At 38.6% G+C, this 11,362-nt stretch overlaps 1 protein-coding gene across 2 annotated transcripts in view; it reads left to right on the top strand.

Annotated features, from left to right (window-relative positions):
• EXOC6 (exocyst complex component 6) overlaps window positions 1-9,706 on the top strand; it is a 150,216-nt gene extending 140,510 nt beyond the window's left edge. For both annotated transcript variants that reach the window (XM_081104336.1, XM_081104337.1), the window contains exons 21-22: window positions 7,139-7,251; window positions 8,351-9,706. In XM_081104336.1, coding sequence (XP_080960462.1) covers window positions 7,139-7,251; window positions 8,351-8,483 — 246 coding nt within the window. In that variant the 3' untranslated portion in view covers window positions 8,484-9,706. The remainder of the gene's footprint in view (window positions 1-7,138; window positions 7,252-8,350) is intronic.
• Window positions 9,707-11,362: the final 1,656 nt, after the last annotated feature.

An 11,362-nucleotide genomic window follows, 5' to 3' on the forward strand; every position in this document is an offset into this window, starting at 1 on the left:
GGTTTCCTGTCGTACATTTAAGTCCTTTATCCATTTTGAGTTTATTTTTGTGTATGGTGTAAGTTGGTGGTCTAGTTTCATTTTCTTGCATATAGCAGATCTTATTTCTTAATTGCTTCAGTGAAGCAAAATGACTCATCAGGGAGAATTGAAAGTCTAGTAAACATCTCTAATCATGAGTTTCAGGGTTTGATTTCCTTAATATTGGAAGTTTGAGCTCCAATGGTGAAGTCATTACATAACTACCTGCTATATAAGAGTGGCAGATATTGTAATGGATCTAGACAGAAAATTAAATGTATGACCCAAGAATGTTTGTTTAACATGTTTGATGGTGTCACCACTGGTTGACAAAAGGTAATCTCAAGAGCAGAACTTTGGTTGTGAAATATTTTAGTATAGTCTATAGCACAAAATAAATCAGTCAATAAAATGGACTAGTGTGGCTTTCATAATAATTATAAGATGTTACTAAAAATTCAGAAGTGTCTTAATTATTAGTTTACATGTAAAGTAAACTATTAGTATATAAGATGTGGGTTCAGTGTAGACTTAAAATTCTGTATCAAAAGGTAACCTATGAAGTTCATCTCAACATGCATTTATTTAATTTATACCAGGAAGTGCGCCAAATATGAAGATACAGATATTAAGCAAAATAAGTCACCAGCTTTGAGACACTTACAAAGGTCATTCTTAGGAAGAAGACAGGGCATTTCAACTATTGGGATATTGGAAAGAGACAGGGCTGAGGTAGCCATGAGTCACCCAACTACAAAAGGAATTAATTGATACTTGATTCTTTAGTGAATCAACAGAAATTAACCAATGATATCAATATGTTGTGAAAACTACTTGAGATATATGGAGGGTGCTATAAAGAGGAACAGCCAACCCAACCAAGACCACATGGTCTGGGAAGGCTTCCTGAGAGAGGTGAATCCTGACTTAAATTTTATGGAATAAGTAAGTTACCTGGAAGAAGAGGAGAAGGAGACTCCACACAGAGAAGAAAGTGATAAATGTACAGGTTTATCATTTCATGGTTTATAAGTTCTGAGTATTTCTTGTTTAAGAGTTTAAGTTACAAGTCAGGAGAAGAAGCCGTAAGGTTGACCTGGATCAGGTGCAAAATAACTTTTCATGTTATGTTAAAGAACTTAAACTTTATCATGTAAGACTCGGGAAGCCATTGAAGGTTTTAAGCAAATGAATGGTGTGATCAAATTTGTATTTTAGCTGGATCTCTGGCATCAGTGTGTAAAGGTTGATGGATCTGGTGTATTGGAAGGGAGAGGCAAAGGGGATATGCAAGACCAAAGGCCTCGGGGTGATTCCTACATTGGAATTAGGACAGTAGTAGTAATAGTAGGGATGTAAAGTAGTTATCTAGGACTACGACATAGCTTACCATCAAGAACACTTTAGGAACAGTCTACCTCTGCTGTGTGCAGTTCACCTGGGTGAGGTGACTTGAAGAGACCGGTGCCTTTTAACCTCTGTAGCCCAACGTGCTCAAAGCTCCTCCTAGTCCTCACACGGCAGGAGTGGAGAGGCCTGCTGGGAAAGGCAGGTGTGGGCGAGGGCTCAGGTGCATCAGAAAGTAAAAGGCATGAGGAGGACAAAAAGTGAGGGGGTAGGAGGCACAATACTGCTTCTTCCTAGTGTTTCCCTAGCCCTTTCTGTCTGCTACTTAAGATTCTCTTCCGTGCTGTATGTGGATTTTTCCAAATGTGCTGTTTTCAGAGAGCTGGAAAGTGGGTAAAGCCAAGTACTTTAAAAATCATACAGCTTGTCGTTTGATTTCAACATCTATTTAGAAAGGGGCTTGTATTTTCCCGTCTGTGACTAATTTAATAAGACCCATTTTTCTTGAATCCCCCGTGCCCAATTACTCATATTTCTTCGTAAAGCTGTATTATGGTTTAGGATTTTTGTGTTGTTTATATCTCAGAAGCCCTCTAGGAACCTTTGCTTTGGTTTTGTTTTTTGGAGGCAAAGGAAAAATGATCTCCTGGTTTACTTTTGGAATCTGCAAATCAACTCTGAGGTCCCAGGTGGATTTGGTGTTTGGAAAAAGGGACTTTGGGGGACTAAGGTTGACCCTGAGCCCCCAGGTCACTGTTCACATTTACAAAAGCAAACCTGGTATCCCCAATTGCTTTTCTCTTGAGGTTGGCTTAACTTTATTTATCTTCTGTCTTGGGTCACTGCCCCTGAGGTGCTTCAAAAGCAAAACCCAAAAGACCCAAAACAAAGAAAGCTAAACCAGATTCAAGGAAAAAATGACCTGCACTCTGGGTTCACTTTTACAAAGGCAAAAAGTCACTTCGAGTTCCATAGAATGGTTTTAAATCGGCCTAGATTCATTGTGTCATTTGCACAAAGTGATCTCAACAGGTCTGAGACCCCAAGTTTCTTGGGTGTAGATATAGAGTGAGACTTAGGATGGGAAACTGTCAGCAAGCTAAATGTGATGACACAGATGAATTCTTCAGTGATTCAACTATTTGAGCATATAAATGGGACCACCCATGCAACCATTTCTTTCCGTAAGCTGAATCTTTTTGTTTGGTGGACACACACAGGGAACGCTGAAGAAGTGAAACTTTTACAACTCACTTACAAATATTGGCATAAATCCACTTTATGTTATCAGATTAGTTATGAAGGGTATTTTTGAATCCTTGGTGAAAAAAAAGTTAGGATACTAATTTTAGGTAATCTTATAAATCATGATGAGATAGAACTGAGGCACATTATTTTGCTGTTCATTTTTATATGATCCATACTTTGCTTACTTCCCAAAAGGATTTAAGGTGGATTACTTTACTTGACTATTGGAACAAACCCATTTATAGAACTTAATACCAATTTTCATTATAATATGCCTAACTTTATCCTTTAATAAGTAATTGTAAAATTGCTCTTGGATAATCTAGGGAAGATTTTTGTTTTTGTTCATATTTGATCTACATCTTTGAATTTTAGGTATATATGTTAAATAATAAATTCACCTGTTGAGACTATGTCTTACTGTTTATTTAAAAGACTGAGAGAGATTTGGTGTGATTAATAGTAAATGTATTGTTTATGTATTGCCATCTTAAGGAAGCAAAACTTGAGATAGAGAAATGAGGTTTTCCATAATAAGGTTTTACTATTAAGGACATAGTGCATCCCATGTAACCTGACCGAATGTGAGAGGCAGGTCCCAAGGCACTGGCTGTTTGTGTGGAGTGAAGGTGAGTGTCAGTGGTTGTACCTGTCATCACTCCAGTTTCCTCATCCCTTCCTGTCGCACTCTGGCTCCAGAGCAGTCACGTTCTTTTTAAACCATCCCAAAGATCAGAGATCATGCATCTTAGTTAAAGCAGGGATGGGTAGCAGCCTACAGAAATGGGTTCAGTCCATCACTCGGCCTGGTATAGTGTTTGTTCCATAACATTCTCGTTTTGTGTTACTTCTTTCACTTCAGTTTAAAATTTTTTAAGATGAAAAAGGACCTTATAATTATGGATAAGGGATACCAGAAGACCATTCAGAAATATTAGCGTTTCTTTCTCTAGGGAGAACACTTAACGCATTCAGCATTAGACCCAGTGCTTTCTTGTGAGGGAATCTGGCTTTACCAATGCTCCAGTCAAATCCTGGGAGAGATGGGGGACGTCAGTTGACTGCGTTCACTGGCCCTCGTTTGCCTGCAGGCCAACATTGGCCTTTTGCAGAGAGCTGTCAGCATAGCCAGAGGGATCTGGAGAGTGCTCATTTTTGGTACTCATGAAGCCTAAGAAAAATGCCTAAATAAACTTGGAATAGTGGTCTGGCATCATCAATCAGCCAGTTATTTCTTGAATATCTACTGAGTAGTTACACTCTGTTGGACACATTTTATGTGTTTTCCTGCCTGTTTTGTGAAGTTTGTTTCTATTTACTTATTGATGCAGTATGGTGCATTTGAAAAATCCTTACACAAATGAAAATGAGAAATCAGAATATGAGATCGGCATGCTTGCTGGCCCCATATCTCCTCCACCCACGTCCATGTATACTTTAGGACATAGACACTGAAATGGTGCTCAAGTCTACAGCCACTGGATTCATGGGCTGAGAACAATGAGCAAGCAGTCACTGGCTCCTACATAAATCAGTAGTTTCTGTCTTAATATTAAATTGATAGTAGCTTCCTTATATGTTATAGTAGTTTAAAATACTAGGGTTTTGTGTGAATAGTTTAAGATAATTTCGTCATGTTAACATCAAAATATTACTTGTTTCCTTGTTAACTGTCTGCCTCTCCACCTTTTCCACGTATAATGTAAACTCTTTGAGGTCAGGGACTTTGTCTTGTTCAATACTATATCCTGGTGCCTAATACAGATGCTACTTCGCTGCCTCCTTGTAGGTGAGCCGTCAATATTTGTTGAATGAATAAATGAATGTTATCTAGTTGCTTAGCCCTTTTATCCACATTGGCAATGCATTCCATAGCTATCTTCAAGTTAACTCTGCACTATATGTAGTTCTATAAAGTATTAGTGTAAAATTGAAAGCATGTCAATGAGATTTGTATGCATGTGGGCAGGTAGGTTAAATTTTGTGGTCCTGTAATGTCTAGAGGTAAGAGATTTGCATAAGATTGTCTGGCCATATGTGAAAATTGTAAGCATAATATTTCTTTATCTAGGAAAGTCTGTGTTGGTGCTGTAGAAGAACCAGTTCTATATTCACAGTTGGAGTTGGTGTAGGTGTAGGTTTTTAATTAATTAAGTGGGCTCCTCCTTTCCCACCTGGGGGTAGATCTGCACAAGAGAAAAACAGACTTTTGTTAAGGCCTCTTCCTCTTGCAAATCCCAAAGGTCATGTTGCTAATGCCTTTTGGAAAGAAAAGGAGATTACAGCCAGTATACAGTTATTAAGTGTTACTCTCTGCTGACTGTGCGCATGCCCACACACACTTGTGCAAACACATACCTAACCTGAAGAGGAATCCTTCAAAATGAGGCTTTTGTTAACAACTCTGTGAGGAGTAGTCATTATCGAAATTTAATATATAAATATGCAAATCTTATTTCTAGCTCTAGAGTTAATACATGTCCATTGTGAAATATTATGAAAATAAAGAAGATAATACATTACCCATAATCCCATCACACAAATAACAGCCATTCAGAACATTTTCTCAAATTTTCTTCCAGTCTTTTTTGATGGGTTTTTATGTAATTTCAGTAGCAACAGTTATTATAAGCATCTTCCTAAGCTATTTAAAATTCTGTGTAGATCAATTTTAATAACAGCATAATAGTCTTGTAGATATATCTTTCTATTTAATCATTATCTTAATATTGAGATTTAGGCTATTTTCAGGTTTTTTTTCACTTCAGTTTTTTGATAACACAAATAACATTTTTGAGATTAATATCTTTGCTCATACTTTTTTTGTCCATCTTTATTATTGTTTCCTGGAGTTAGACTCCTATAAGTATGATTACTGAGTCAAAGAGAATGACCATTTTTATAAGGTTCTTAAACATATAACAAAATCACATTGCAGAGAAGTGACACAAATTTACATTTTCACCATGGGAGAATATGAAAGTAACTTTTCCTCCGTGTGAAAGGAAGGAAAAAAAGTACTTGCTGCAACAGTCAAAAATTACACAGAACTTTAAATAAGTTCCCTTTTTTTTTTTTTAATATAGTATATTCTTTTAACTTTGTGTCAATGTAGTTTCTGTACCAATGTTTTAAATTTTGGTATGGCCTAGAACAGCCGTGGGCAAACTACGGCCCGCTGGCCGGATCTGGCCCGTTTGAAATGAATAAAACTAAAAAACCCTTTTATGTAATGATGTTTACTTTGAATTTATATTAGTTCACACAAACACTCCATCCATGCTTTTGTTCCGGCCCTCCGGTCCAGTTTAAGAACCCATTGTGGCCCTCGAGTCAAAAAGTTTGCCCACCCCTGGCCTAGAATGTTGTCTGGAAAAAAAAAAATAGAGTGGCTTTTAATATTGGTACTTAATATTTTCATGATAGAATTTTCCTCCTTTTACAAGAAATTCTCTCAATAGCTGTTTGTTGGGTGGGAAAAGTCAAACAAGTCCATTATCTTCCGAGGGAAGAGCTAGTTTCTTGTAACCTTTCTTTAGGTTTGAACCACCCCAGAAGTTTTATTCCTCTCACATTTAGTGACTCGAATAGCGTATGAGTAAATGTAAATGCTTCATTCATTTGAAAGCAAAAGCAGTATACTTCTTAGTTAAAACAAAAAAGAAGGAATAATATAAAAACTGAAGGAAGGTAGTAAGTAAAGCATTTAGCTTTCTGAAACAATTAAAATGGGGATAGGAAGTTGGTTTTAAATGGCTTAAAGGGGATTAGGGTTTTAAAGTTGGATAAGGAGTTTGGTGCTTTGGTTTAGGCATGGCATTGCTTTTAAAAGATTACTTCCATATTTGACAACAGTTCTAACTGGAGATTATAAAGCAAATAGTCGATTTTAAAACATTACAGAAAACAAGAGGGTTTCTTTTTTGTTGTTGTTTGTTTATACAAAATGATTGCCTAGAGTTAACATGCTGAGTCCTGAAGCCCTCCTTTCATAAGACTACTGAGGATCTATCACCAGGGAGAATCCAGCAGAGGTTGTTTAATGCACTTAATTGAGATTATCCGAGCTTTTGGTTTAAATTACTTTGGGAAAATCTAGATGCAAATGGCTTCTTAGAAAGGTAAACATACTTAACCTTTAAGAGAAAAGGTTAAATTTAAGTTCTTTAACATTCTTCAGTTAGTAGCACTAACCCTTATTAAATTTGAGTGTGAACTGAATAATATGTAAAGTTTAAATCTCTATACCTAATATAGTTAATATTAACTGTTTTCATTTTATACTTATTTGAAAATGCAATCAAGTATTTTATTAGAAAAGCAACCCCTGACAATTTTAATGACTTCAAAAGTAAAAAGATAGTAAATACTATTTTTATTATAAAGTGCAGTTAATTAAGTTTCAAAAAGGAATTTCCTTATTCTGTTTTATCTAAGAAGCAGGTCATGTTACAGTGGATCTAGAGTGGCATATATAGGTAAGTAGCTAAAAGTTGGTTTAACATTTCCCCATTTTTCTCAGCTCCTTGATCTGTTTATGGTTTGGGATTGGTCCACTTACCTAGCTGATTATGGACAGCCAGCTTCTAAGTACCTCCGGGTGAATCCAAACACAGCCCTTACTCTTTTGGAGAAGTGAGTATATTCTGCAAACTTTTTTACATAATATTTTAGCATTTTGTGATTCAGTGATTAAAGAACTAGAGATTTTCATCAAAAGAGAAATGTCTAAAGGGAGCTTAAAGGCTCAGTCCATTTTAATAACCAAAACATAAGCCTCTTTTTTGCCCTTCAGTGTTGGTGTATGAGATTGCTATTTATGTTAATAGGAACAAAACATTTTTCCTACTGTACTCTCAGTAGCAGGCTTCATTGGCCTTAGAAATGTGTTTACTTGAGACAAGGGAGAACTGGAACTATATTTTATGCTGTAACATAGGAAAGAAGTTATTTTGTAAAATGTGGCTCAGAATTGGAATGGCTGCCACCAGCGAGTGCTATCAAACCCCACCGTTATGGGCCCGGGTTCTTTGTAGCAAAGAAGCATGTGATTTAGAAAATAATACAGTAAAAACTGGAGTACCAGGAAACTTACTGGTGTATCTTGTCCATTTAAAAATAATACAAGTGTAGGTGTTGGTTTCTGTCAAATTATGTGGCAGATTATTTTTTACTCAATCATATTTCAAGTATCACTATTAAAAATTTTAATTGTTGAATTAAAAGTGTATATTATTTCCCCACATTTCAAAATGTCTGTGGTGTATTTTACTTGGGAAGAAAAAGAACTGTTTAAAATACATGTAAATTTATTTTACAATACCATGAAACACCACTGGGGCAAAAAAAAAAAAAATTGCTGCTTTAAATTTTCGAATGTTATTTTTCCTTTTACCTTGTCTTGCTATGAATATAATTTGCAGTTAATAGAGGGTATGTATTTTAGCATACTTATGGAATGATATTAGAAAATAGTATAATATTAGAAAATAATATACTTTAGATTCATATACTAATGCAAAAATACCCCTTTAAAGAGAATGTAGAATAAAGCTGCTAATTTTTTTGTGTGGTACCTATTTCCCTAATTCTATTAGTACTTATTTTCTTTGAAATATATTTTTCAAGCATAGGCTTAATGTTAGATAATTCAGAGCACCCCAAGATTCTTTACTTGTGACAGCATAAGTTATAATTTCTTTTACTAAGCTTCTTCATTCACACATGTTCCTAGGATGAAGGATACTAGCAAAAAGAACAATATATTTGCTCAGTTCAGGAAGAATGATCGAGACAAACAGAAGTTGATAGAGACAGTCATGAAACAGCTGCGAAGTTTGGTGAATGGTATGTCCCAGCACACATAGACTTCACGTCCCATGCACTCGGTGACACCAAATTCATGACTGAATAGTTATCTTTATGGTAGCGGCAATTTGCAGAATTAAAAAACACAGAGGAAAGATGCTGATGAGAGCTGAAATGAGAGACAGTAATAAATATCATTTGTATGGATTTTTAAATAATTGAATACTATTTTGTATATGGAAAATGTGACATTAATTTTTCACTTTTAAAAATATATGTAAATCAGGTCAAAAATTGTATATGAAACTGATTGTAAATACATTAGAAAAACTTATGCCTATACATATCTTTTTTTATTCAGACTTGAATGATGGTTTTGTTTTTTCATCAGTATCTTGGTTTTGGAATGCAATCATGTCCGATATGGGAATATTTCACTGTCATTTTCTGACTTTTAGCTTTTACTTTCACCTAAATATGATTTAAGTAGACAAAAATTTTCTAATTCTGCTGACTCTGAAGGGGAAATAGGTAAATCTTTAAAGGTCCCTGAAATCAACCTTGATTTAACGCCATAAAAATGTGAATTATTTGTTCTCTTTGGGTGGGTTAATGTAACCATTCTGAATATGAAGACAAGTGTTAGATTTTCTAAGGATGCAATGTTTTTGTTCGGCAGGGGTAATATTTCTAACTATATTGTTTGTAGCTGACCCTATTCTAGAATTTATTTGGTTTGGGTCAAGTTAAAAGAGAGGACAGGAAGTAAGTGGGGTAACCACTTCAGGTGCAGCTTGTGCCACAGTAGCTATGTTCCTGCACAGGAGGTACCACAGGGGTCAGGTTACTTCCTTCGAATAGCATGTCCCCCTACCGTACCCTCACTTGGAAACAAGCCCAACCAAATGAACTCTGGAAAACCTAGAACAATGTACATTTTCCTTTGTGTAAATTACTGCAGTCCAAATGGAAACAGCAGTCTGATCCTTATGTTCTCTTCATTGTATTTATGCTGAATGCTCCTTTTGCATTTTCAGAATTTATGCCTGTAAGAAACTTCTACTTGACTCTGTAAAATAAGTGTAAAAAATTATATGTACATTTCTTGATTTTGTGATGAAATATAAAAGAGGTTGAGCAAGTTCTTGAAAATAAGCTGCTCTAGCATCTATTCAGAGCTTCCTGATTTAAAACAACTACTTCATTTAGAAAGGGTATTATTCCCTAGTTATTGAAATGGGGTGTCACTAAAACAAAGAAAATAAACGTTCTTTTGACCATTTCTTATCCAAAGATTTTTCACACTTTTAAAACTTTATATGGAAAACATGGTAATTCTTAGAAGTTGCTAAAGGAGGGTGAACAGCTAGCTAGCTCTCTTGGAAGACTGTGGAATGTGGTTGTCGCTGGTGTGCCTTACCCAGCCCTCCAGGGCATCGGCTTGGGCGAGGTGTCCCAAATTCAGAGAGCAGCTGCCTCGCACAGCCGGAATGGGCTTGAGGAGTTCACCCCACTCTTCCCAGTAACACAGGAACTCTGCGCTTTACCTCCCCACCCTCTGGTTGCTGTAGGGACAGGGACGTGCGCGCCCGTCCTTGGGGCATTTGGAGCCCTGTGATGGAAAGCAAAAAGCAACTATGTAGACTGGGGCCTCCGAAGGGGAAGGGGATGGTGAATGTGGTCCCTGAGGTCCGAAAGGAGCCCTGGGATAGCTGCTTCTCTTTGGCTTCGGGCAACAGTGACGCAACCATCTTTTTTTTTTAATCCTCACCCGAAAATATTTTTTCCTTTGATTTTTAGAGAGTGGAAGGGAGAGAGAGAGAGAGAAAGAGAAACATCGATGTGAAACAGACACATCGACTGGTTGCCTCCCACACGCCCCCGGCCTGGCCGGGGGTCGAACCTAAAACCCTGGTCCGTGCCCTTGACCGGGAATCTAACCTGAGACCCTTGGGTGCGCGGGCATGGGCTCTAACCACCTAGAAACCCGACCATCTTTTGAAGGATTCCTGAAGTGATAGATCAAAGACCAGGAAGGAGTGGGGATATCGGAGAATCTCGACCCCGGCTCTCTTCTTCGTAGGCGCGTACGAAGCCTAGTTTGACGTCGAAGTCCGCAATTTCCCGAAAGGGAAGCAGCAAATGGGAGAAATCCCAGACCTCAGCTTTGAGCACTGGGCGAGGAAAGGGCACTTAGAAGCTGGAGGGTGCGGACCCCAGAGAGAGAGCGCGCGGTAGCCCAGTGCGCGCGGTTTGCCCACCGCCGAGCTCCCAAGTTCTGGCTCGAACCCGAAGACGCCTCCCGAGTATTTCGGCCGGTCCCTCCGCGGTGCCGCTGCGGCTGCCACGCCCTGCTCCTTGCCCCCGGCGATCCCGCCGCAGCCCACCGCCTCCAATCAGTACTCTGCACAGAGCGCTTTAAATATGCATGGGCGCGTCACGTTGTGTGTTTCTGCATCAGTCGGTAGGGAGGGAGCCAGTGTCTATATAAATGAGCCCGGGATGGGCCGAGAAGAGTTAACAGACTGGGGGAGGGAGGGTGGAGCGGGGGTCTACAGCCCTGGTGATTGAAGCCCAGGTTGGCAACACCGGTAAGTTGCTCCCCGCTTTGACCACCTTGCTGCTTCTATCAGAGCAGGGAGTGCTGGCCCCGGGAGGAGGTGGGAGGTGCCTGCAGATGCTAGGCGTGAGCATCCCAAGAGGAAAAGTCCTGAGTGTGCGCGCCTTAGGGAAAGCACATTCCCTAAGGTGTGTGCTCACTGCCGCCTTACACTGCCCGTCTGCTTTGAGAGCTAAATCCTTGTCCGAGGTTATAGCTCTCGGTCTTGGCCCCCAAGCGACAGGACCTTTCCGACTGAACTGGTGAGCACTGCGCGCTGCCTGCTCCCCAGCTCTTGCGCCCTGAGCTCAGAGCGGCCTGGCACCCTGCATACTCGCC

The sequence above is a fragment of the Myotis nattereri genome (genome assembly GCF_964212035.1).
Source record: "Myotis nattereri genome assembly, chromosome: 13".
Taxonomy (NCBI): Eukaryota; Metazoa; Chordata; class Mammalia; order Chiroptera; family Vespertilionidae; genus Myotis; species Myotis nattereri.